Source organism: Eublepharis macularius, chromosome 1 (genome assembly GCF_028583425.1).
Source record: "Eublepharis macularius isolate TG4126 chromosome 1, MPM_Emac_v1.0, whole genome shotgun sequence".
Lineage (NCBI taxonomy): Eukaryota > Metazoa > Chordata > Lepidosauria > Squamata > Eublepharidae > Eublepharis > Eublepharis macularius.
Window position 1 is genome coordinate 113,011,937 of NC_072790.1, and position 27,562 is coordinate 113,039,498.

General features: G+C 44.1%; 1 protein-coding gene across 1 annotated transcript in view; it reads left to right on the plus strand.

Annotated features, from left to right (window-relative positions):
• The window catches only part of LAMA2 (laminin subunit alpha 2), a 703,642-nt gene that overhangs the window by 359,120 nt on the left and 316,960 nt on the right, over nucleotides 1-27,562 (plus strand). The window contains exons 13-14 of the mRNA XM_054974995.1: nucleotides 23,373-23,474; nucleotides 24,314-24,525. Of these exons, the coding sequence (XP_054830970.1) occupies nucleotides 23,373-23,474; nucleotides 24,314-24,525 (314 nt within the window). The remainder of the gene's footprint in view (nucleotides 1-23,372; nucleotides 23,475-24,313; nucleotides 24,526-27,562) is intronic.

The following is a 27,562-nucleotide window of genomic DNA, read 5'->3' on the forward strand; positions in this document are numbered from 1 at the left end:
TATGGGTGAATGGAGGCTATCAGGATGGTTTGGTGACCTAGTTGCACCTAGGTGCACTGTTCTCCAGCCTGGCTAGCTAGAAATTGGGCTGCTTGCCTTGCCTGGGCAAGCTGTTCTAGTTCAGCTACTCTGTGTTCCAGTTCTAGCATTCAAGCTTGGAACTTCATTAACTGGGATTCATTTCTCTGGGCAGCTGAAGCAAAGGCATTTTTATCAACCAGGAGATCAAACTTTTCCAACCTCAATTTTTCCAATTCACGAGCCTGAAGCTCAACTGTTTCCTGGGTTTCCTGAGTCATGCCTGCACAGTCATTTAGGGCAATTCATAAACCCCATGCTGCAAATGCATCCTTTTTAGAGCTAAGTTTCTTAGCTTCACACTGATTTTTAAATGCATCTCTTAAAATCTGAATGGAATTTGGTCCTTTAAAGGAGCCCATCTCCCAGGGATTCTGACCCCGTTTCACAACCCACTTCTCAATTTTATCAAGACTTGAACTCTGTTTGAATATTTTCTCTTTTTAAAATTGGTGGTTTTCTGCAATAAGTAATCTAGATAGGAGAGGGTCCACACTCCTTGGTCAGGGAGTCCCTGCTCACTCTACATGGTTGTTCAGCTTTAGAGCCCTTAATGATTTGTGAACCACTGCTGGTTTTTCTTCCCAGCAATGGACCTAGACAAATGGACTGAGTCCCAGGGACAGGGGACTTATCCTATTCTTTTAAACTTTGGTCCTGCTGTCCAGCAGGGTTACAAGGGGGGAAATGAACTTGGCAGAACTTAAATCTACAGTTCAGTTGGAGTTTGCAGAACACAGGAGAGGGTTTTTAGGGACCATGCTCGGATGACTGGTCAAGTATATTAATTTTGGCTAATTTTCGGGAGGAAATCCTTTGTGCTTGACTGGGATAATTGCTAACCCTAATTAAAAGGTCTATGCAGCTTGGTGGCTGATTTTTAATGTTAAGTGGCTCAGTGGCTGAAATTTAAATTCTCAAGTCTATTAGAGAGGCCTGCCCTGACCTCTAAACAACTGGAGGGAGTGTATCCTGACTCCTAACAGTTGGGTTCTGCTTTCTACAAAGGAGAGGGCTGGGGAAAGGCAAATAAATGGTTTACACAAGCACACCAGAGTCCTAGGAAATTAGCCAGAGGTCGGAATAGAGTGAAGGATTCAGGAGATAGTTACCATCATAGGAGTAGTGTGCAGAGGAAGTGGGCTTCAAATGTCCTGCGTCTTCGGCCAGGGAGGAAGGTTTAAAGAGATATCTGAGGGAGCAGTGCTAAGATTCAAAGTAGGTGCCTCCACACAGTTCAATTTGATTGGGGCAGAGTCAGGATTCTTATAGGGCTGAATGTGCCCTGAGGCTGGAGGATGACTTCAGCTAGTGAGACAAACATCTTAATGGTTGTCTCCTGGGATGGACAAAAGGCTCCAGTACCTTGATTGGTGCTGCTAGGGTATGACAAAAGAATTAGATTGGTAGCTCTTGGTGCCTTACAAAGAAACTGCAGTAATTAAATGTTCCTGAAACTGACTGATGAATTGAGAGTTTTGATTTAATATTCCCGGGAAGAGTTTTAAACTTACCAGAGCTGATTGATGACCCTCGATTGCAGGACAGGATCTAATCAATGGGAAGAGGGGAGATTGGAATGTTTAGGGTGGTGACTCATGAGTGCCTTTATTGTCAAAGATAGCACATCCATAGCATGTGGAGGCAGGAGCCAATCACGCCCAGTCACTTGGCATATATTTGTCAGACTGTGGCTAAATAATGATCTTCCTACAGATTCCCCTTTACAAGCAAACAAGAGTCCATTGTTTGAATAAGGAAACTTTACTGCAGAAAAAGTCCATTATAGTCCACGATCCTGAATAGAGGACTCAGGATGGTACACGATCATTGTTACCAATGAAGGGCAAAGCATGAGGTACAAAGTAACAGTTCCCAGCTGCACCAGCCTCCCCCCATAGTTCTCAAAACAACATCTTTCAGTCTTGGGAAGTTGCTCCCTCTCAAGGCCAATCCTTGGTGGAACGGTGTTAGACAAAACAATCTCATCCGGTGGGAAATCTGCTTGGGAACTGGTGCACCTGTGGGGAAAGCACTTAAACACTAGAAGCATTAGAAAATGGAGTCAGTACAGTTTATATATACACTGGACCTGACATTTCTGCCCCCCTTAAAATAAATCCCCCCCTGGTTTATATGGGTAGCGAGTATGGAAAGCTTTGGTTAATCTAGGAGCATGAACATGCACAGAGTTCACCCATTCATCATAACCAGAATCAAAGTCCTTCCACCTGATGAGGTAAAAAAGCTGATTACGTTTGAATTTAGAGTCCAGAATTTGTTGCACTTCATAGTGTACTTGGTCGTCTATCAACGTTGGAATGGGTGGAGCTTTGACATGCCACTTGTCGTCGGTTGGAGCTCTTTTCAAGAGGCTGACATGGAATGTGTCATGAACATGGCGCAAATTCTTGGGTAAATTTACAGCAACAGTCACTTTATTGATTACTTTGCGTACAGGAAAAGGTCCAAGGAATTTTAACGCTAATTTGCGGCTGGTCTGGGCCAGTTTCAGATTTTTGGTAGATATGTAAACATGATCTCCAGGTTGTAAATCCCAATCGGCCGCACGATGGCGATCTGCGTACTTTTTGTAATCCCGTTTGGCTTTTTCGAGATGTTGCTTTATAAGAGTCCATTGTTGAGCGGCCTCCCCCCACCATGAAGACACATCTGGCGAACTAGAGGGATGGAGAGGGGGAGCGTCCAACGGGAAAGGGTTAAAGTGAGCTCCATATACAACTTTGAAAGGAGCCTCTCCAGTGGAAGCATGCACACTGTTGTTGTATGAAAATTCAGCTAGCGGGAGAAGGTCCACCCAATTATCTTGTTGGAAGTTAATGTAGCAACGAAGGAACTGTTCTAAGATCTGATTAGTTTTTTCGGATTGTCCGTCGGTTTGTGGGTGGTGGCTTGAGCTGATTCCCTGTTCAATATTCAACATTCGTAAAAGCTCCCGCCAGAAGTTGGCAACGAACTGTCCGCCGCGATCCGAAATCACCTTGGACGGAAAAGAATGTAATTTTACGATGTGTTTCAAGAATAAATCCGCCAATTTTCGAGCGGTGGGTACAGCAGTACATGGAATAAAATGCGCTTGTTTGGAAAACAGATCCACCACTACTAAAATGCAATTATGTCCCTTTGAAATAGGTAAATCAGTGATAAAGTCCATGGATATTATTTCCCAAGGTTTGTTAGGGGTTTCCAACGGTTGTAAGAGACCCGGAGGTTTCCCTTTTCGAGTTTTGGCGCTGAGGCAAATGGGGCAGGAGCCTACATATTGGGAAATGTCTTTGCGCATGCCCGGCCACCAGAATTGCCGTTGTATTAAATGTAACGTTTTCAGGTACCCATAATGACCAGCTGTGGGGGCATCGTGACATCGTTGCAAAACCTCCCGTCGGAGGCTGTCCGGGACATAAAATTTGTTCCCGGCTAGCCAATCCCCCTGTGGGGATTGATTCAGTTTGTTTTTAGGTGCTTTACCCCCCTCCTTTTCCACCTCAGCTTTAAGTTTCGATTTCCACTCTTGGCTGTGCGGGAGGGGCTGGCTTGCTCGGCTGCGTGTAGTCACCACGCCTCCCAATTGCGTAGGTGAGAAGACTGTGTCTATAGTCTCCTCCCGTTTGCTTTTGTGTTGGGGCATGCGCGATAGGGCGTCCGCGAGAAAGTTAGTTTTGCCTGGGAAGTAATTCAGAGTAAAATTGAATTTGGAAAAGAATTCTGCCCATCGTAATTGTTTGGCATTCAGTCTGCGAGGGCTCCGAAGGGCCTCCAGATTTTTATGGTCTGTCCAAACCTCGAAGGGGTGTCTCGCCCCCTCTAGCCAATGCCGCCAGTTAGTGAGGGCTGCTTTTACAGCAAAGGCTTCCTTCTCCCACACATTCCAATTTCTTTCAGCATCAGAAAACTTCCTTGAAAGGAATGCACAAGGCCGCAGCTTTCCATCCTCCCCCCTTTGCAATAATACCGCTCCAATGGCCGTATCGCTGGCGTCAACCTGCACTATGAAAGGGCAGTTTTCGTTGGGGTGGCAGAGGACGGGTTCTGTTACAAACTGCCCTTTCAGGCATTCAAAGGCTGCTTGGCAATCGGGTGTCCATTGTATTTTGGAGGAGGGTTTCTTTGCCTTGTCCCCTTTATCTTTGGTTTTTAATAGTTCTGTTAAGGGGAGCGTGATTTGCGTGAAATTTGCAATGAAGTCTCTATAAAAGTTGGCAAAACCCAGGAAGGACTGCAGTTCTTTACGGGTGGTGGGAGTTTGCCATTCTTGGATCACTTGTATTTTAGATGGATCCATCTTTAAACCCTCTGGGGATATACAATAACCAAGGTAAGTGAGTTCAGTTTTATGGAATTCACATTTGGATAACTTGATGGGTAATTTATTCTCCATTAAAGTAGCTAGAACTTTCTGAACTAGTTGAATGTGGTCCTCCTCGGTGTCTGAGTAAATTAATACATCATCAAGATACACCACAACTCCTTTATAGAGGAATTCATGTAGGACTTCATTTATCATGGACATGAATACAGACGGGGCTCCCGTCAAACCAAAAGGCATAACTAAGTATTCAAACTGTCCGAGGGGTGTATTGAACGCTGTCTTCCACTCATCTCCTGCCTTTATACGAACGTGGAAGTAAGCATCTTTTAAATCTAATTTCGTAAAGATCTTACCTTGGGCCACGACGTTGAGCAGGTCTCGGATGAGCGGGATGGGATAGGCGTTGTTGGTTGACACAGCATTAAGTCCCCTAAAGTCCGTGCACAGCCGAAGTCCCCCATCTTTTTTCTTCACGAAGAGGACCGGAGCCGCATGGGGACTATTGGCTGGGCGGATGAACCCCCGTTGGAGATTGGTGTCGATGAATTTCCGGAGCTCTTCTCGTTCATGGAGATTCATAGGATAAAGTCGGCCTTTGGGTAGTGAGGCTCCGGGTAGGATCTCTACTGCGCAGTCGGTTCTTCTGTGCGGGGGCAGAGTATCAGCTTCTTCTTCGGAGAAAGCATTTAAAAAAGGCCAATAATATTTGGGTATTTGATTAATGTCTTCCTGGGTGAGAAGAGCTTTTTCAGTGTGGGTGGGATCACTACCCCAATTTTGGTTCCATCGATGGGTTTTACAGTTGGCGTGGGTAAAGGTGACGCATCCTTCTGCCCAATTTATGTGGGGGTTGTGATCACATAGCCACTTGCTGCCTAGAATTAACGGGTATTTGGCTGTGGAGCTGATGACGAAAGATCGTTTCTCCCAGTGTTGGCCCATGCCCGTGACCACTGGAATTGTTTCAGTGGTAACAGGGTTCATGTTGGTGCCGTCCATTTGTTCAAAAATAACTGGGTTTCGCAATTCCCGGACTGGTAGGACCAGTCCGTTGACTAGGGCTGGGGCAATGATGTCTCTTGAACAGCCCGAGTCAATGAGTGCTTGCACACGGATGTGCATCTTCCTCTCCGGGTTCAGCAAAATCACTGGTATGAATAATATGGACCCATGCGGCCGTGTTGTGACGGGCTTGGGGTGGATCTGTCGGTTGGGCCCTTTTACGACAGATCCATTTCGTTTCCCGACTGAGGACTTTCTGGATTCCCCTCTACATTTGGGGTAGCGGGGTCGTATTCCATGACTTCTTCCACCTCTAACCCCCTGTCTGAGGTAGGTCGCTGGGGAGTGCCACGACCCCTGCCCGCTCTGGGAGCTGGTGTTGGGCGTTGAAATGTAGGAAATGGAGTAGGGGTTGGACGCCGTAGTTGGAGTGGAGGTCTTTGCACAGGCCTGTAGGGGCATTGTGCTGCAAAGTGACCGGCTTGTCCGCATTGCAAACACAACCCCTGCTGCCATCTAGCATCTCTCGCTCCGCGGGTGGCGTATCCAGTACCCCGTCCTCCCTTCTGTAAAGTTAAGGCTCGTCTCTGTCCCGTTTGTTGTTGTTGTTCAACCAAACGGACTTCCAAAATGCGATTTTCGACTTTGCATGCAAGTTGAATCCAGCCCAACAGAGTAGGAGGGTTGTCCTGCATAAGGGCTCTATCCAGAAGTCTCGGGTTCAGCCCTTGTTTGAACAGAATTATTTTGGTGGATTCCTCACACCTAGGGCATTTAGCAGCTAGTTGTCGGAATTTCGTAACATAGTCTCTTGCCGACATGCTGCCTTGTCTAATGGCTTGCAACTCTGTTCGGGCCCTAGTTTCTTCCAAGGGGTCTTCGTATTGTGCTCGGATAGCATCCACCAACCCCTGTAAAGTATTGAGTTCTGGGGCCCCAATATTGTATAATCCTACATACCAGTCTGCTGCTTTGCCTTGTAAACGAGAACCGAGATGCTCAATTTGGCTGGCCTCGCTACCAAAGAGATGTCCCCACCGGTTGAAGAACTGTACTACCTGCACTAGGAAAAATCCCAGTTTGGAGGGATCCCCGTCAAAAGTAGCTTCCAGTTTCACCCAGCCCATGGGAAGGTCTTGTCTCGGGGCTGGTGCCGGGTAAAAATCCATCGGAACCATCAAGGGCGCTTGCACGGGAAGAGGTTGTTGGGGCCATGGTTGTGGCAGCGGTACTGGCTGTGCTGGCGGCGGTAGCACCGGCTGGGCTGGCGGCGGTGGCACTGGTTGGGCTGGCGGCGGCGGCACTGGTTGGGCTGGCGGCGGTGGCCTTGGTTGGGTCGGTGGCGGTAGCACCGGCTGGGCTGGTGGCGGTGGTAACGGCTGGGCTGGAGGCGGCAACCGCGGCCGGGCTGGCGGTGGCAACACCGGAGGTGCTGGCCGTAGCGGTTGAGTTGGAGGTGGCCGAATAGGTTGGGCCATGATCGGCCGCTGCGGGGCGGGTCGGCGGGGTCGTAGTGGTATAGGCCCCACTGGTTGATTCGGAGGGGGTAATATTGGTTGGTCTGGAGGCAAACGTACCGGTTGCTGTAGAGGTATTAGTTGCGGTTGAAGCGGGAGGGGCCGCAGCGGCGAAGGCCTGATGGGTGCTGGGCCGCGCGGGCTTGCCCCTCCCGGCGTCGTTAATCTGGGAATCAGGGGTTGTTCCCGTGGCACTGGTGGACCTTCCCCTGGGATTTGCTGAATGGGAATAATTACTGGCGGTTGATGTGGCGATCCCTCCCTTGGAGGAGCTGGAGGCTCTTCTAACTGATCCGGCCGGATCGTTATTGGGGAAGCTGGAGGGGGTATCACCGGCGACGTTGTCAGACGGGTTGGCCCTTCTCTAGGCACCTCAACTGGAGTATCTTCGGAAGGCGGACCTCCGTCCGGTCTAGGGGGTTCCGTTGGAGTTTCTCCAGGCACCTCAACTGGAGTATCCCCGGAAGGCGGGATTTCGTCCGGTCTAGGGGGTTCCGCGGGAGTTTCTCCCGGTTCTCCAGGACGGGTTTCCTCCTCTCCTTCCAATATGGGAGGGTCGATAGGGTCCTCGCCAGTGGGGCAGGATCCCTCTTCACCCTCAGCAGGGTAACTTGGGTGCGGCGGCTGCCACGGGACGAAATCCCTCAGATGGGGAATAACGCTTTGTAGTGTAGCTATTTGTACGGCCATCTCTTCAGGTGATGGTCTCTCTCCTGCCACCATCACCGAGAGCAGATGTATGGCATGAGCTAGGCTTTCCTCCATGTCGATCAATCTAGCTTCCAGCTGTTGGATTCGACCTGGACCCGGTTGTCCCATCGTAGAACCCCCTGCGGCTGCAGGGGAAAACGGCCCCCAGGGTGGAGGGTCTCCCTGATCGTCTTGCGATCTCGCTGCTAGAATTCCTTTGGCTAGGCCCGTCACTGCTGAAATGCCGGAATCTACAGCAAGGGTGCGATTTTGCATCTGCACCCAACTTGATTCAGGAACCTCCGGTGGCTCCTTCCACTGGGCAAGTTCCGAATAATCCCAACTTAGAACGCCGCGGTGGGACGTGTCCCATTCCGTGTGCTCGGTCGTCCTATTCCAAAACAGCCACGGTTGGCTGCTGTCAAATTCAGGGACTGTCTCTAGGCTCCGGCGCCCGTCCATGGATAATTGTTGGTGCACCCCACTGGCCCTGCGCTCCCTCGTTTCTCGGGGTCTGGGTCCCCACTCCGAAGGTGTGGGTAACGAGAACAAGGGGAGGGCGGTGGCCGTCGGCCTTTCCCCTCCACTGCCGAGATCGATGAGAGGCGGGGTAGTAGTCGAAGCTCCGTTCCCTGTTGGTACAGGTTCCTGAGGTTCTTGGGGTTGCACTGGTTGATCGTCGGGAGACGCATACGGATCAAACAAAGGATCCCTGTCCGGGACTGCCTTGGATTCCGCTGGGCCCGACTCAGGCATGATTGGTAACAAAATGTCAGACTGTGGCTAAATAATGATCTTCCTACAGATTCCCCTTTACAAGCAAACAAGAGTCCATTGTTTGAATAAGGAAACTTTACTGCAGAAAAAGTCCATTATAGTCCACGATCCTGAATAGAGGACTCAGGATGGTACACGATCATTGTTACCAATGAAGGGCAAAGCATGAGGTACAAAGTAACAGTTCCCAGCTGCACCAGCCTCCCCCCATAGTTCTCAAAACAACATCTTTCAGTCTTGGGAAGTTGCTCCCTCTCAAGGCCAATCCTTGGTGGAACGGTGTTAGACAAAACAATCTCATCCGGTGGGAAATCTGCTTGGGAACTGGTGCACCTGTGGGGAAAGCACTTAAACACTAGAAGCATTAGAAAATGGAGTCAGTACAGTTTATATATACACTGGACCTGACAATATTCACATTCCATTCATGTCTCATTCTCGTGGATGGGAGAGCATTAGATTTCAGTGGCTTATGTTTTTATATCATAAGCAGGTATTAAAACAGCAGAGGCCAGGCTGACTGCTCACAGCACAGCCAACCAGCCTCTCTACGGTTGCCAGTTCTCCCAGGTGGAGTGGGGTGTTGTACCTCTACTCCCCTTGTCTTCCTCTGGCAAAATCAGCCCCAAGCGAAGTGTCTGAGCACTCCCATCACTGGTGCAATGATGTCACTTCTGGAAGTGATATTGCTGTGCATGCTGGGAGTGCTAGCACCACCCTTGTGACCAGAGTGCCTGCCAGTGGCAGGCAATTGCTGGGTGCCGTGCTACTTCCCGCCAATTGCCAGCGACTTGTGGAAAAGCAGGCAAACTGCTGGGAGGGCGCCCACCACTGGAGCACACTTGAGATCCCTAAGCATCTCCCTGTGGCATTAGTCTATGGTTTCTTCAGCTCATGCTTGCATGTTGGTGTCTTGAGCCTCCTCAGTTGGATCACTCCACTCTTTCAGTCCTTCCAGGGCATAAGCTGCTGGGACAGTGCAAGTTGCAGCCCTCCTGGACACAGTATCATCTAATTTGTAACTCTTACTGCTGAGATAGTAGTTTGTTGTTTATTGCACATTTTTATTGCTAGTTGTATGAGACACAGAAAAAGCAAGCAGCTGTACAGCTGCAGGCTGTCGACCTGATAACATGGAATAAAGGAAGATATACATAGAGTTTGATCATAGTTGAAAACACAACAAGGAATTTTTCATGCTGACATCCATGTCTGTTATGCAAAAGTATTAAAGCTGTGAATGTCATTAGCTGATCTGTAAGTTTTGTAGAGAAGATTCTGATAGGTCTGAGTCTATAGCAAAAGTATATTGGTGATGGTGAGTCTGAATACCATACCTTCTATATTCACATAACAGATATTGATCTTTGTTAACAGGACTGTGTTCAGAAAAAGAAAAGGCCCAAACTGTGACAGAACCCAGAATCTGCTTTCACTTTTGAGCCTGAGCCCCAGAAAAATATTAATATTATCTAATAAATACATCTAATCATGGCATGTTTAGAATACTTTTTTCTTGACATTTACAGTACTATCATAAGCAGAGTTATATTATTCTAAGTCCATTGATGTCAGTGGGTTTAGAAAAGTGTAACTCTGTTTAGGGTTACACTGCATTAAGCATTAAGAAGCAGGGCTTTCTTTCTTTTCTTTTTTTTTGCAAGGAATATAGCAGTTGACTCAGGACAGAGCTCTTGAATCCCACCCTCTGGCACTGTGTTATTAGTTGGTTTTAATATTACTTACAAGTGGTTATTGATTATTTTTGTTATTCTAATGGTTTTAGAAAATAATTCCTCAAGTGTCAGTAATCTGAGAGCATTTCATCAGTCTGATTATGAAGTCATTTTTGGTGCAGACAGCTGGTAGGGCTAATGGTAAAGTTACTGGATGTATCCTTTTAGATTTCTGCTGATCAGGCAAAAAGATGACACCCCTCCATCCCATTTGTATGGCCAAGAAAATGTTATATTTAACTTTCACATTCAATTTTCATTCTATCTATACTTCAGGATGATAAAAAGAAAAATTGGCCTTTTCCCACAAATGTACACTTTCCTGATCTACTTCACTGCCTTTTAATTATTGAATTATAGTTTATTAAGAGCAAAGCAACTGTTACAAACATTTAAGAGCAAAGCAACTGTTACAAAAACTCAGCAGCTGGTCAGCTTGTCCTTTTCAATTTTTCCACTTTCAGGATGAGATAGAGGTTTGGATAATATTTATAATTCTGATGAAGCACTTAGTAGATTTTTAATAACCCTTCAGTGAGGAAAACCTGGCATATTCTGCAACCGTGTCACAGCTGTCAACATTATTTTTTGCCAGATTGGTTGGCATCCAAGTGTAATTCAGGATTACCCATCAGCACTATAAAACACTGTGTGGGCATACTGCACCTAAATCATCTCCACCTGGAGTACAAGGCTGAGAGGGAGACCACGATCTAATTACCTATTAGATGGATAAATAGGGAATTAGTATATAGAAACAGCAGCCATATGAAAAATGTAGGTTCATGGATATTTCTATGAGCAAATAAAATTAAGCAGTTGGGAAAAGAGGTTATTTTGGTATGGATATTTTTGAGTTCCCTATCCATAGAACACTTTCATCTTCCCTCAGCTACAGAAACAGTAACCACCTGAAAAGGGGAATAATCACATCATTTTTTCCTAAAAATTGGTGTCAGAAGTAGTGTGTGTGTGTGTACAGATGTGCAAATAAATTCATACATTTCCCCCCTAAAGTTTGTTGGTACCCCCCACCATAAAAAGTGGATTGACTGGAGTTTTGTCTAGGTGTCTGTGAGTGTAAAAGTGTATATGTACCTATACTAATCATACAGGAAGTTCGCCTTTCAGGCTGGGTATGTTGGACAACATTATCTTTCTCTGTTTTTCATGTCAGAAAATTAAGACATTAACAATGCAATCCTAAACAGAGTTAACACTCTTCTAAACCTACTGACTTCAATGGACTTAGAAGGATATAAGTTTGCTTAGGATTGTACTGTAGATCAAGCACATGTTCTTTAGATGCTTAATTCTGCCCTGAATTTCATATTGGCTATAAATAAGAGATCCATGTATACAACTAGATGATGTAATTCATATTCTCTTCACCATGCTACAAACCATGCTTTCTGAAGGGTAGAATCAAATTAAGGCTTGTCTGTTCAGTGGTTAGGGAAGCTGGTAAAATGCATTGTGTGTGTGTTTTTGGTGTTAAGCTTGCTTTACAGAAAGAAGTCTGTAATATTTATCCCTATCTGTGTATGAATGGAACAATAGGATGTTAATTCTGAAACGCAGCAAAAAAAAGTGACAGGGTAACTCTGGGATGTAGAAAATCTTCAAAGGCCTTTTGAATAACAAAATTATTTTATATCCTTCAAGAAAGAATTATTTTGAAATGAACAATGAACTTATCTAAACTGAACAATGAGTCTCATTTTTATTAATGTTTTGTGCATTGCTTAAAATGTAGTAAAATATACTTGGAAAAAAAGATTAATTATTTTGATTAAGAGGGCAACCAGTATACATCAGGGCATCCTGGATTGAGGGAAAGAGCAGGCTTCTGTATATGCACTGCCATGATGAATGCAGACCTACTTGCTCAAAAGGGTGTCTCATAAAGGGGGGAAATGCATATCCAGAAGATATAGTATTTGAGTGCTCTTTAGGGCTGCCACCCTCCAGGTGAGGTCTGGAGATATCCCAGAATTACAACTGATCTCCAGACTAAAGAGATCAGTTCTCCTGGAGAAATGCTTGCTTTGGAGAATAGACCTCAAGTAGGGATCTCATTCTCCCAGTGGGGGCAGGGGATACCCCACTTCCACCTTTTGCCCCCACTACTGCTTACTTGGCTGGCAGAGGGAAGGCGGGGAATGGGCCTCTTCAGCATGCTCCCAGGGTCAGCATGATGACTTCACTGATGCCATTACGCCACCCTGAGAGTGCTCCCACGCTTTGCAGCAAGCCGATTTGGCCCCCAAACTGGCTGAATTGGGCCCATTTGGGGCCCAAATTGGTCTGCAACAAAGTAGGCATGTGCTCCCGAGCCTTGTGCACTTCCAGGAAGCGATGTCATCATGCTTGTGCAGGGCCACATGTGCACTTCTTATACATGCAAGGAGAGTCCCCAAGCACTAGGAAGGTAAGAGCTGGGTCCCCCCTCTACCACTGGGAGGGTAAGAGGAACTTGCAACTCTAACTTCAAGGTATTATACTGTGTTAAGGTCCCACCCTCCCCTGACTCTACTTCCCAAATCTGCAGGAATGTTCAAATCCAGAGTTGGTAGCACTAGTGCTCTTGCACCACAGATGTGGCCAAATGAATCAATCATTTGTGTATATACAGCATGAAATCATCACAAGTACATTGAGACTGAAGTATATTGCACAGATTGAACTTTATAGCTGACCATGATTAACAGGTTTGTAGAGAAAAAGACACTTGGAGTTAGCCATGTTGAATCACTGAAGCAAAACTGTCAATACTTTTTTTTTTGCTAGAACCAAGCAGCATTTACAATGTGGTATATGAGTTACATAAAACTTTCCCTAGATTGGATGTTAAAGAGAAATTGAGGTGCATTAGGATTCAAGTGGTTTATGAATCTCTAAAAATATGCATGTGTATCTAACTAGCATGCCTTTTTGATCTCCTACACAACTGGGCCGTTTCCACATCTTACCTGAAGCCGGGCCATGGCACAACGTTGCAGATCATGCCGGGGAAAATGCGAAATATCGCATTTTCTCACGTGAGTTTTGCGCGACGTCGTGCAAAACTCGCACGAGAAAACATATTTCGCGTTTTCCCCAGCATGATCCGCAACGTTGCACCATGGCCCGGCTTCAGGTAAGCCGTGTGGAAATGGCCCTGGTATGATAACTCACTATACCAGTAGGCTGGAATAGCTATCAATGATTATTAAAACTCTTAGATTTGATGACCCTAAGTTTAAGTGTTTCACGTATCTCTGCTATTGTTTGGCATAGATATACATTTCCTTAACTGATCCTGTTAGATATTGTCAGACAATATACTGTGCCACATATATAAGGTCTGTCCTAATCTATAAGGAGAAATTGATTGATTAAAGACGACATACAAAGATAAATGCACTTTCAGGGATGATGCTCAAAAAGCAGTCAGTAATATTTGTTAGTCTAGCATAGGGTAGTTAGTGGTTCAGAATTGGATTGCGAAGTCCACAACTTAAGGTCTTATGAAATTGCTGCATGCTCTTAGGCAGACAGCTATATTTTTAGCTTCAGGCCTCCTACTTGCAATATGAGAAATGCGTATGACAATCTGGAATATGAGAACATTATTGCACTGCATTGGTGGTTATTGGTGGTTGGGCTGTTTGTTGGCTTTGCATCAGGGCGCAGTTGCCCCTTTGGGATCTAAATAGTACTTAACTGATTCGGTTTCGTTTTCTCAGCCATGCCGGACGCTCCTCTCGGCTGGTCCGGGAGGAAACGACCGGGCACCCTGACCGGGCGGCTGATCCGCAAGGATTAGCCCCCAGGACTCCCAGGGAGGGAGCCAGGGTCCGGGACGCGGCGGGAAGAACTCCCCGAAATCAATGCGGGGGGGGAATTGCCCGTTTGTCCCTATGGAGGCCGGCAGATGTGCGCGGCGCCTCGAGTGCCGCCGGGCAACGAGAAACGGCAAGTAAAAGAAACAGGCGGAAGCCTGTAAACAAGCGAATCCCTTCTGTTCTACAAGCGTTTGTGAAGGAGAGGTTGATCTGAAGAAGACTCGCTCTTCCCCTTCGTTGAGTTCCAGAATTTTGTTGGCGCCCCCCCCCCAAAATGGCAGCAAAGAAGCAAAGTCCCGCTCTCGGTAAGTCAATCTCGGCTACCTTGCAGAAGGGGGAGTCGCTCGAAGAGTTGGTGTGCAGGGCGGTGGTGGAAGCTATAAAACCCTTTGTTGACAAGCTGAACGAAACTGATCAAAGGGTGGGCTTAATTGAAAGCGAGGTGAAAACCATTAAGGCAGCAGCGGGGGGGGGGGCAGAAAAGTCTGCTCTGGAAAGTGCGTCACTTGTGAAGGCTACAAAAAAGGAGCTGAAGTTGGTGGAGAACCAGCTGATCGGGCTACAGGTGGAACGAACGCAGACAATTTTGCGTCTCCAAAACGTGAAAGAGGAGGAAAAAGAGGATCTGTGGGAGGTGGTCTCGGAACTATTGGCGATACCCGCGAGGACGACTAAAGAAGAGGTTAAAAGCGCCATTTTGGAGGTCCGTCGGGCTTCTTCAAAATATGCAACAAAGCGACAGTTGCCTCGTGAGATCATTATTGACTTTTCATCTAAAAAGATTCGGGACACCATCCTATATAACTCATACAATGCGGATTTGGACTTTATGGGTTTGAAAGTCAAGATTTTGAAGGACGTTCCATTTCTAGTCCGGAAACGGCGTTTTAAATATAAAAAGTTTGCAGCTCTTCTGAGGGACCATGGAATAAAGTACAAATGGTTATTCCCGGAAGGAATATGGTTCAGATATAAAGATCAGGCCTATAAGATATTATCAGAAGATCAACTAAAGGATTTTGAGAATAAAAACCCAGAACTCTGCTGCACCAAGAACGAAGAAAAGGAGGAGCCGGGGGGGGGGGAGGAGGAGTAGAGCATCGCAACAGCAGTTGCACAGAGAGAACTGCGTCCGGGACCTAGAAGGGGGAGGAAAGTTTAATCAGAATTTGAAATGTTTATTCTCTGTATGATTAACCACTCCATCATTATTCTATGGAGCTATTTTTGTATTATGACAGTATGAAGGGAAACATTGAAGTGTAGTGTTTAGTGTTTGTAGTTCATTCCCCCCCCCCTTTTCTTTTTCCACCCCCCTTTGTCCCTTCCCTCTCCCCTTTCCTTGTGATAGTCTGGTGTAGTGTTTTGTAGTTATGAAAAATAAAAAAAATTATTAAAAAAAAATAGTACTTAACTGTAGTATCCACAGCACACACAAACATAACCAATGACAATACCTTGTTCTTAGCATTTTCATGCTTGGAAAGTAGTGTCAGCTATGGGTTACTGTAAACCACATCTGTTGTCATAAAATAACTTGGAGGCATTCCTTCTGTTTCTTGTTGCGGCAAAAAAACATAAGCAGCAGACACCGTCAAGGACTATATAAAGGGCATTCCTATCCTAACTTCCTTGCTGTCTTTCTACCCGTGGTCCTAGTGCTGGCACTAGACCCCCTCGCTGCTAAGATCTCTGCTCCGCCTCAGAATTGTAAGTATGCCCATGTCATCGTGGGGTTCCTGCTCATGCATCCGTCTCTAATTTTCCTACTCTGTATTTCTTAGCTCTTGTATGTAATCTTCTATGTGTGTGTAAGTTCAGGCATACGCCACACTATTAGAAAATACACCTTATTGATTGAATAATTGTAGTCTGCCTCTTTGTCACGTGAGTCTCTGGAAAAAGGACCTTGGTATACATTGGTTAGATCCGCGCTAAATTTAGTTCTGGACTGCTAAGCTAATTCCCCATCCAAATAAAAAGCAGTTCCAGTAACAGTTTAATGGCATAAAAGACTTAAAGGTTACTGTAGTTCAACAGAAACCTTTCAAAAACAAAATCCAACGGGAAGCTGCTGAATTGGAATTCATATGCAAATTTGACTCTGTCAAGCTGGGACTGAATAGGGACTATGAATGGTTATCTCATTATCACAGGTAACTGATTTCCTTTACAGAGGCAGAGTCAGGGGGAGTCCAGTGGCACCTGGCGTGGGCTTTCGAGGACCACAGTTCTCTTTGTCAGATGCATCTGGTGGGGAGGACTGTGGTTATCGAAGGCTTGTGCTGCAGTGGAATTGGATAATCTAGGTGGTGCTCCTGAACTCTTTTTGATTTTGCTACTACAGACTAACACGGCAAACTCCTTTGAACCTTTATACAAGCAAACTGATCCCCACACCAAAAGGAGCTGTCTGCATCTCCATATCAAAGGAGTTGTTTACATCCCCCCTCTCCCCCTCCCCCTCCCCCCCTCTCCTCCTCTATATTTGACCAGTTTCCTTCTGCCCTCCATGCATCTGACGAAGAGAAAGTGATTCTCGAAAGCTTATGCTACAATAAAATTGGCTAGTCTTAAAGGTGCTACTGGACTCTTTTTTATTTTGCTACTACAGACTAACACGGCTAACTCCTCTGGATATAAAGGGTTTGTAAGTATATATTAGTTTACTCATGATATCTCTGAGTACAGTCAGTCCTGTGTCACGGATGTGGTATTATCATTCTTCAGATGAAAACTAAGTTTGGTTGGGTTAGCTATACAACACAGTGAATATTACATCCCTATGGAAAATATTTACAGGTAATAAACTTTTTAAAGAAAAACACTTCTAGCCATATACGCTTATTGAAACAGACCAATGGAATCCTACTTTCCTTTTTATCTGTCACACTAATACAAATTTTGTACAAAGGTCTTGTCAAATACAGAAAATGCTTTTTAAACTACTGTCTTTTTCAACAAACACCGCTTCATCAGAACTAAAATATATAATCATAGCTAAGAATTTATATTAAAATGATAAGACCTACATATTTTGTTTCCATGGTAAGAGCTTCATTAGAATTCATTTCTACATCTCTTTTCACCCCTTTCCCTAAATACAACAAAAGCACATAAAATACTCCTTATGACTTTCCAGCCAGTATTTGTTATTTCTAAAAAATGCTAATCCAACTCAGGGCTGGATTAATGATGGAACGTTCCCTTAAAACATAAGCACGTAAATTAAAGCAAACAGATGTTCAAACATTCCGTATGTGCATCCTGGAACTCACATGAGGCACATACTTACTTACCATCCATCTGTTAAGGTGGCTTGTTCTCCATTCAGTACTTTGTCACAAGTGCCAGTCAGTTTTGAGGTCAAGCTGCCATTCTATTGAACAGTAAGACTGCCATTATTTTCTTGGGGATTTCTTCTGCCTGTGCATTGAGCTATGTAGCATCAAACAGATTTGTTTATCCTTGATGGTTTCTTGATTATTTAAGGAACTATACAGTAAAAGTAAAAGCTGAATCAAAATACTTAGCAAAGGAGATAATCAAAGTTTAGTAGGCTAAGGTATATCTTCTATTTATTTTGTTTCAAGATGCTCTAAAAGTACCAGAGAGGATGAATGAATTGTGGCATATACACAGTTTAAGTAAATCTGGTAAGATAGCATTCGTTCTGAAGACAATTAGAATGCCATACCTTTTGCCCGTGCATGATGGCATCATGCACTGAACACACTTTAAAAGGCTGTTTTCACACAGCAGATCTGAATAATTATTATGGATCGAACATGTATTAGTTTCAGAGGGTAACCATGTTGGGCTGCAGTAGAACTTTGAATCCAGTAACATCTTGAAGACCAACAAAATTTTCAGAATATAAGCTTTCAAGAGCTGAAGCAACCTTCATCAGATACAGATACCGCCTAGTTACTGATAACAACCAACTTGCAGTTTCAGTTTGATCACTTTCAGCCATTTATCCACAGCACTCAGGTATCTTTCTACCACATCCCCAAAAGTTTTGGACAGAGATATGGAATTGCATGCTGTCAGCATACTGATGGCATCCAAAAATTATGAATTCTTTCTCCTAAGGTCCTTACATAGAGATTGAATAGCATGGGGGATAAGACACAGGACAAGCATCATACTGAAGATAATGCTTGAATGGCAACCCTTTGAGTGTCTTTAGTGGATGATCCTCCACCTGAATGCAGACAAAGGCTGTGCTTCTTTGTTGCTCCTCTTGGATCTATCTGCAGCCTTAGATTCAGTAGATCAAGCCATCTTGTTGAGACATTGGGATGCAGAAGTGGGTATCAAGGGATATGCCTTGAACTGGTTTAAAGAATTTTTCATGGAATGAACTCAAAGGGTTGCTGTTTGAGACTAGCTATATCTGGAGTGGGAATTATCTTGTGGGATTCCACGGGGAGCAATCTGATTCCCCCATGTTATTCAACCTCTACATAAAACTTTAAGGGGAGCTTGTTCATAGCTATAGATGCCTTCAATATACAGATGACACCCAGCTCTATATCTCTTTAGCCAAATCACAGCAAGAGGCAGTAGAGATCTTGAGTTGTTGCCTGACAGCTTTGGTCAAATGGCTGAAAGCAAAAAAAAAAAAATTAAAATGGAAGCCAGACAAGATGGAAGTGATACTGGCTGGAATGGAAGAGGTCTTGAAAGATACTGTATTTCCCACTTTTAATGGAATTTGTCTTACTCTTTCCGACTCAGTTAAGAGCTTAGGGATTCTGCCGGATCCAGTGCTACTGCTAGAAAAGCAAATTATGGCAGCTGCAAAAAACGCTTCCTACAACCTCAGTCTAGCCTGGAAGATCTCCTCCTACCTCAACATGGCTGATCTGGCCACCTGGATCCATGCCATGATAATATCATGACTTGACTACTGCAATGCACAATACATAGGTCTCCCCTTGGGTTGCCAGGTCCCCATAGGCTCCCAGTGGGAGGGGGGCTGGTACTTGTAGAAAGCACATGCATACTCCTTGTCCGGGGTCTGGGTCCCAGCCCCCAGACTTGGTAGGAGGGAACAGCAGGTCAACCGGGCTGACGGGCATACAGAGGGGGCAGCCAGCAGCCAGCAGGCCAACTGGTCAGCCAGCAGACGGCAGGTCAACTGATCGGCCAGCTGACAGCAGGTCAACCAGTCTGACTGGCAGGCAGAGGGGGCAGCCGGGGGACAGCAGGCCAACCCCTCCCATGGGCAAATGGGGCCAGAACCTGCCAGTGCCAGGGGCAAGGGGCAAAGGCCCAGGGCCTCAGGAGGCAGGGGGAGACAGAGAGAGGCCAGCGAGTCCCACTCCCCTAGGGAAGGAAAGGGGACTAAGCAAGGCAGAAGGGGGCAAGGGCAGAGGGATTGGGGGCCCAGCAGTCACCCACCCAAAGGCCTTACCTGAGAAGGAGAAGCAGCAGCAGCCCCAACAACCCAAAGCCACGCCCCAGCTAGAAAATAGTAGCCTGGCCCAGGAGTTGCCAAAAGCCAAGCCACTCCAGGTGGGGCTAGTGGAGGCACTCGGCATGAAGCCCTGGGCAACCAGCCAAGGAGCTGCAGCTGGACCCACCTTCAGCCATCAGCTCAGCCAGGGAGGCCGGGCTGCTAGCCAGGGAACTGCAGCTGGACAGACCTTCAGCAATCAGCCAAGGCAGGGGGGCTGGGCAGCCAGGGAACAAGGCACAGCTGGTGCTGGTCAGTGGGGCCAGATCAGCTACCCCAGCTGCAACTGCTTGGTGCAGCCCAAGACCAGGCTGGAAGAGGGGTGGGACAGTAGAAGGAAGCCCTATAAAAGCTGGCTGGGAAGAGCCCTGGGGTGGTGGATGTGAGTAAGGAGTGATGATGTGGAGTGAGAGCGGTGCAATGCAAGAGTGGAGGTTTGGAGGAGAGTTCTGGAAGGAGGGGATGAAGAAGGACACAGGGGGCAAGCAGGCCAGGTTGAGCAGGCCAACAAGTGGACTGAGAGGGAGTCTGGGTGAGGTATACCGCCCCTCCTTCCACAGAGCAGGGTCCTGCAGCATCCCTGGCCCCCCTATGATGTCAGGAGCAGACCGTCCAGTGCCACGCCCAGTGGCAGCGGCGGCAAGCCCTGACACTCCTGAACTCAGCATGATGACATGGCTTCTGGAAGTGATGTCATCATGCTGGCCAAAGAAGTTCTGCCACACTTCATACATGACCAATTATTTCAGAATTGGCCTGTTTGGGGCCAAAAATCACCCCTGCAAAGTGTGGGAGCACTCCTGTGGCAGGTGTGACAATGTTACTTCAGGAAGTGACATTGTTGCACCCCATAGGGAGCATGCCTTCTGAGTGCACCCACCAGTGGTGGGTGATCACTGGGTGGCTTGCCTCCTCCTACCAATCATGAGCAATCGGCGGGCACTGGGCAAACCACTGAGATGGTTGTTGTGGGTTTTCCGGGCTGTATTGCCGTGGTCTTGGCATTGTAGTTCCTGATGTTTCACCAGCAGCTGTGGCTGGCATCTTCAGAGGTGTAGCACCAAAAGACAAAGATCTCTCAGTGTCACAGTGTGGAAAAGATGTTGGCAGGTCATTTATATCTACTCAGGAGGGGTGGGGTTGAGCTGAGTCATCCTGTAAGAGTTTCCCAGGGTGTGGAATGCTAATGGCGGGAGGCTTCACTGTATCCTGAGGAGGTTCTTTTGCATATGGATTGGTGCTTGATGTGCTAATCTTCTCTGCAGGGTTATTGTCGGGTATAGAGTGTTTTGTTAGCCTGGTGTTTTTCAGAACTGGAAACCATGCTCTGTTCATTCTTAAGGTTTCTTCTTTCCTGTTGAAGTTTTGCTTATGCTTGTGAATTTCAATGGCTTGTGAATTTCAATTTCACATTAAAAAGTGAAATGACTCAGTAAAGGGATAGGGAGAGATTATAGACTTTACTACTACTACTACTACTACTACTACTACTACTGCTGTAAGTATGATACTACTGGGTAGTTCTTATGTTGTTTAATGTCAGTCTTAGAATTGATTATGTTCTGTTTAAGCATTTATTCAACTCTATTTTGGATTCCTACTAGTTTTAAGTCTGCAAATTTGCATGTATATACACTATTACATTGTTTATTGAAATGTCTTTGGAATCTACTGTATTGACCAACACTGTGTAATCTGCCTTGTCTCAGTGAGAAAGGCAGACTATAAATAACATTAAAAAGTGAAATATATAAGCCCTGTCAGTTGTGTGCAGAATTTTAATAGTAACTGTCTTATAGGTGTAAATGTTAGTTCTCTTGGAAACTGGGGGCCAATCCACAAACACCCAGCGGTATTCACCTACCTATGTTACCACTGAAAAGTGCTTGCATGTAAAAGCAAACCATGTTCAAGGAACAAAGTTTGAATTCTTCTCTACACGTGTATGATTGCATTCAGTATTAACATGTCAGCACTGTATTTCCTGAGTTTCAGCTAATGTTAGATGGAATTAGGCCAGTTAATGTAAAATCATAGGAATGTCCTCCCTAAATGGAATTTTATTGTTTTAAAGTTAAGTTAAACTGGTATGTTGCACTTGCTAAGGTAATGTTAACTGCACGTATCTGTAGTAAAATATGGGTTTTACATGTGCAGAATAACGAGTGTAATAGGTAATGGAATGTCTAAGTGTGCAGGATGAGTCAATTTTAACACAATAATATCTTATTGCTTTTTTCAATTGTATTTCCTTTGAGAAGGTGAAGAATTTTAAAAAATCCATTATAATGCTTCAGTTTTGTAGTTTAAGGCTCTAGGAGCAAGCAACATAGGTTTTACATTAAATTCTAGTATTGTTACACTTCTGGTGATCATCTCCCACCCATCCTGCAAAGAAGAAGAAATCCTATTATATATTTAGGGAGCCCAATTGGTCAGAAACTTCTCCATTAAAAGCTCTACTGAAATGAAATGATCCTCCCAGTGGATTATACCAGAAGTGGCATGTTTTTGGCTATGTTTGTTAATGGAAATTTTAAACAATGATAATGAAACACCATAATCTCCAAGGATGCCGATAGTGAGGCATACTTTCTTTTAAAAAATGATTGAAAATCTATAGATTTCTGTCATAATTAAGGCCGTTGTTTATAATTTATTTAGTATCCTTTATGTACTTGGATTTGTAAAGGACAAAGAAGTGACCCAGTACTTAGAAAACCTGCTTTATTTTTCATTAAAATTGGTAACGTTTCACAGCACAAGCTCTTTTGTTCCACAGATTCTTCATTTGCACAAGTGGGGAGGGAGGCAAATGATGGAAGGTATTGCATTATCCCAATTGGAACAGCCTTGAGAATAATCAATTTCCTTCCTTGCAGACTGCCCACGTAACTGCTTTCTTGGACAGCGATATGGAGAATGGAAGGAAAGAAAGGGGAAGATTCTATTCCTAGGCTCTTTTGTTTCACTTAAACACGAAACAAGGCTTGTTGTACTCTTCTTCCACTTTCCAGTGGAAGGAAAAAAGCAGTGCTGCTAACATTTTCATTTAGTTTTGACATTTACCCTAAGAACAATCAATGCTGTCCACTTTTGTTCTTTGGAATGTCATGATGAGTATCCGTAAATAAGTTGATTATTAACAGCAAATGGTTCACACAAAACAGTTGCATGGAAAATATATTTAAGGGTAAATGGATACTTGAGGTTAGTCACCTTATGTCATATTTGTGACAGTGGCAAATCTGGAATAGGTGGCAACATGCCAGTTTATGCTCCTACGTGAGAAAAAAAGAAAAACTGACGATCTTTTTAATTGACTTTGTTTTATTTCCTAGGGGCAGATAAATACTGATCTTCCCTCTATTTTAGATTATCTTTCATAAAGAGCATTCTGTTGTAGCAGCTTAATGGCCAGGGGGACTGATATGTAGTTCTCTGCACCAACCCCAGGAGGTGGGGGACAGAAGGGAAGCAGAAGAACAGCTCCGATTTCTCACACTACTTTAACAATTAAGTACCATCCAAAATAAGAACAAGAGATTACATTTTGAGTGTGAAGATTTTATTTTTCAGAATGAGAAAAATTAGAATATAAGGGTTTAGGTTGCTAGAATTATCGTGACATAGCATATGCTATCATTAGGGAATGATCTCATTCATGCCAGACCTTTGGGGAAAAGATATGCAAGCATGCGTAGATTTTCAATCTGTGCCCAGAGGCACTTGTAGTTTATTTGGAGCATGGAAGCAATGGGTTCTGAGAAGGAGAAAGAAAGAATAGAGAGATGGAGATGTTCATAGTGATTCTTTCCTTGGGGCTCTGTATCATACTTTTCACTATACTCAAAGTCCTTCCCCTTGAAATCACTGTAATTGGAGGAGAGTAGTATAAAATGGTTAAAGGCATGTCTTCTGTTACGTGATCAGCATCCTTCTTTTCTGCAGATAACAGCTGCTGGAGGTCATCTGAAATTTACCATTTCGTATGATCTCACAGGGGAAGAAGATGCCACTGAAGCAATGCTTCAGTCTGATGTCATCATAGAGGTATCGTTTCACCATTTGGTGTGTTCAGTGAAAGGGTGATTTGTTAGGGAAGATTTTCAGTGGTAAGCAAATAAGCTGACTTCATAAGGCTATTAATTAAAACAACCTTAATTGTTTGTACAAACTGATGTACTATGACCTTGCATCCCAATGTAATTTGGACTAATTTGGACAATGGAGGGAGAGCTAGGAAAGAAAAGACAAACATAACAGTGTGTTAGTACAGATGCCATTGGACATGTGTGCTTCCACACAGAGGTGTGATTTCAGTTGGACCTATTTATTTAAACTGAAGTGACTTCTTAGTAAGTAGGCCTAGGCTCACTGTCAAAACATTATAAAAATGTTTGACGTTCACACTGAATAGGCAAAATTAATAGATCTGCACTATTGCTGTTATATTTCTGTATAACTGATAAAGAACTTCAGTGGAGAATCAATGCAGTGTTATGGTTAGAATATCAGAACAAAATCAAGGAGTTCTGAATTCAAATCCTCACTTACCTTAAGCCAGTTATATTCCTCTTTCTGTGCTAAGCTACAACATGGGAAAATGTGTGCTACCGTAGGAAGATAGAAGTTAGCATATTTTTGTAATAATACAAAACTGATACTTTGTCTTACAAAAAGTTATCTACATTTTTCATGTATTAGCTTGTCCTATCATCAGCTAAATTTGCATATCCAAAGTAATACAACATTCTAGGCTGTATATCGTATATATGAATACACTTTGTTCCACAACTTTGTCCTAAAGCACTATGCTCTATACAGGGTTGTAGCAACATATGTTGTTTCCTGAAAATGTTTGCACCCATAACATTTATTATAATTACTAGGGAAGTGGCCTGAGAATCAGTACATCTCAAGAGGGAATTCATCTGAACCCATTTGAAGAACATACTGAAGAAGTCTTGCTGAAGCACGATTTATTTATGCTGCATGGTACTGACTTGCTGGTCAGCAAAAGGGAATTCATGACTGTGCTGACAAATATAAAGAGACTCCTCATAAGAGCTACATACAGCTATGGGATGAATGCCATCTACAGGTAATTGTTAAAAGTGCATTTTTTCTATTATGGTGAAATATTTTTCTTTGTTCATAATGGAAGTTCTATTGAGAAGGTGGATCCCAATTTTTTTCAATATCTTCAGGCTTTATTCAGTTGCAGCTAGTTTCAGCTTTGCACTTAAAAATGGTGTACAGTGAAGAAAATGTTATAGCAATTCACTGCAAGAGAGTAATTTCCAGTGCCTGGCATTTCAGTTGTATTGAGATTCCTAATTGTGTCAGCACTATTAGTAATATCCAGTGCTTCAGTAAAAAAAAAACAGCAAACAATTTCAGCTGCTATACGAAAGTCTTGTTCAGGAAGGATTTTAAAGAACTCAGAATGGTTTATTAAAATAGGATATTAAATATAATTCCTGAGCTAAAATATTAGCTGCAACAAACAGTTGCAATTTATAATGTAAATGGTTGTGTAGGTTTCTGAAATAGGACTGACTTCTTTATAGCCAACTCACCCTTCACTTTGACTAACCATTTCATTTTCTATGTTACTTTAAACTAAAGAGATTTTATGTAGCTTCAGTTCCTAGCCTAATACTATTGTTCTTTCTGTTAGTAAAGAGGGAGGTGAAACCCCTTCTGATCATCGAAGAAGCTGTCCTGGCGATCATGGGACTCACATGAACAAAAGCAATGTGAGCTTTGCATGTGAGCAGGGAAGTCAGATGAGATTAAGTGGAAAAGCTAGTAGGATAGAACCTTTGATGTTTTTCTGTATGTTGTGGTACTAATACATTCAGAAATAACAAAGGGAGACAGAAATTACTAGAACTGGAAATGAACAGTGAGGTAGCATAGTTTGTGGGTGAGGTCCAATTTTCATGATGGTGAAAACATAAGGGGATTGTGAGGAGTTCTGTACAGGCAATGAAATGGCAGAGGAAATGTAACTGCAGAATTATGCATGTTAGGGCAATCAGTCCTAATTTCACATATACCCATTGTGCTGAAAGACCAAGAAAAAAGACCTGGGAGTTGTGAAAGAGCTGACTAAGCATACAGCAGTGATAAAAAGACAAACTCCATACTTGTGTAAAAGAATAAAACTGCTACTATAGTAATATCCTTTTAGAAGTCCCTAGTACAACCTCATTTGTGAACCTTTCTGAATATCTACAAGCAGGGCTTCTTTCAGCTGGAACACAGTGGAACAGAGTTCTGGCACCTCTTGAAAATGGTCACATGGCTGGTGGCCCCACCCCCTGATCTCCAGGCAGAGGGGAGGTTAGATTGCCCTCCGCGCTGTGGCCCTCCGCGCTGTGGATTTCATCTCCCTCTGTCTGGAGACCAGGGGGCGGGGCCACTGGCCTTTTGACCATTTTCACCAAGGGCAATTCAAACTTTAAAAACTCCCCCCTTGTTCCAGCTGACCCAAAGTGATGTCATTGTGAGGTCTTGAGTTCCACCACTGAGTTCCACCACCTCTTTTCCCAGAAAAAAAGCCCTGCATACAAGTATTAAAAGACGATGACAGGAGATATGTAGGCTTAAAAATAAGACTTTCTCATGGACAAATATGGACTTCGGTCTCTTTATACGCCAAATGATGGCCAGAAGAAATTTTATGAGAGATTCTTCCAGAAATGTTTAGATATTCAAGAAGGAGAGACTCTAATTATTGGAGACATGAATGGTGTCTTGAACTGTAAAATTGATAGATAGGCAAGGGCAGGACAAAACCTGCCTAAATGTGTATTCAATTACATGTCAATTTTGGTAGTAGAGAACTCCTGGAGATCGCTACATAAAAAGGATAGAGATTATACATTCTTCTCAGATAGACTTCAAACATACTCCAGAATAGATTATATGTTGGATATTTAAGAGTAGACACAGGTAGAAAATGCAGAAATTTACCGAAGGATCGTAGCAGATCATAATCCGATAGAGATAGTATGTCAAACAGGCAATAAGAGACAAAGAAGATGGAGATTGGATGATATGGATAAGTGCTGATCTCATCATATCAAAGGCAATTTATTATTATCTGAATATTATGTGTAGTGCAGATCTTTAAAAAGTGGTGGTGTGATGTTACTTAAAGCGTTACTGAAAATGGGAAGGGCTGTAGGGATGTGGGTGGCATGTGATATCAGCAGCATCACCAACATCACTATGTCAACTTTCAGGTAAAACTACAATTCCATAGTTTCTGGTGATTCCTAGAGCTACCTGCTGTCATTTCCAGGTTGTACAAGAAATAATGTGCCAGTAACTAGGCCAGAGCTTTTGGAATTGTGGTATGAGCAGAAAAGTGGGCAAGTTTGCAGTTGGATCCTATGTAGAATTACTCCAATCTAAGCCCATTGAAATCAATGGACTTAGATTAGAGTAACTCTGTTTAGGATTGCACTGAAATTATTCAATATAGTGAGAATCAAAATAGATAGAGAAGAACTGCAAAAGGTTCTCTCCAAAATCAGTGACTCAATGACAGCTTGGCAATCCATCCAGCCATCCATTCAAAACATTTCTATGCTGCCTTTCCACCCAAATAGGGTTAAATGTGATTAAGAGTGAAGTGATGCAGTTTAGAGCAAAACATCTTAATGTTAAACATACACCTATGAGGTGTTGCGCTAGTAGTGGCTGACGAGAAAAGAGATTATGCAAGCTCAATAAAAGTGTTGGCTCACTATATGGCTGTAGTGAAAAATGTCCATTCTATGCAAAATGGTAAGAAAAGCAACTGGAAAAAAAGGCCAGTATCAGAAAGACTTTAACCCAGGCCTCAATAATTCTGGGTACCACTGTGACCTGGAGTTTGCTTGAGAAGCCCAAAGTTCCATTGGCCCTCTTCCAATAAACTCTGTTATAGAGTTTCAAAGAAGGTGAAGGGAAAGGAGAAGTCAGCCCTTAAAAGGAATGCCTTGCTAAACTTTTAGTACATAGCTAATTAGATAGAATACAAGCTCTGCTGAAAACAGAACTCAATCACTGTGGGCTCTCCTTTGGCTTTTTTGGAACTTCTGCTCTCTCTTCCTGCAGCCAGGGAAAGGGGCTGTGCTTAGTGG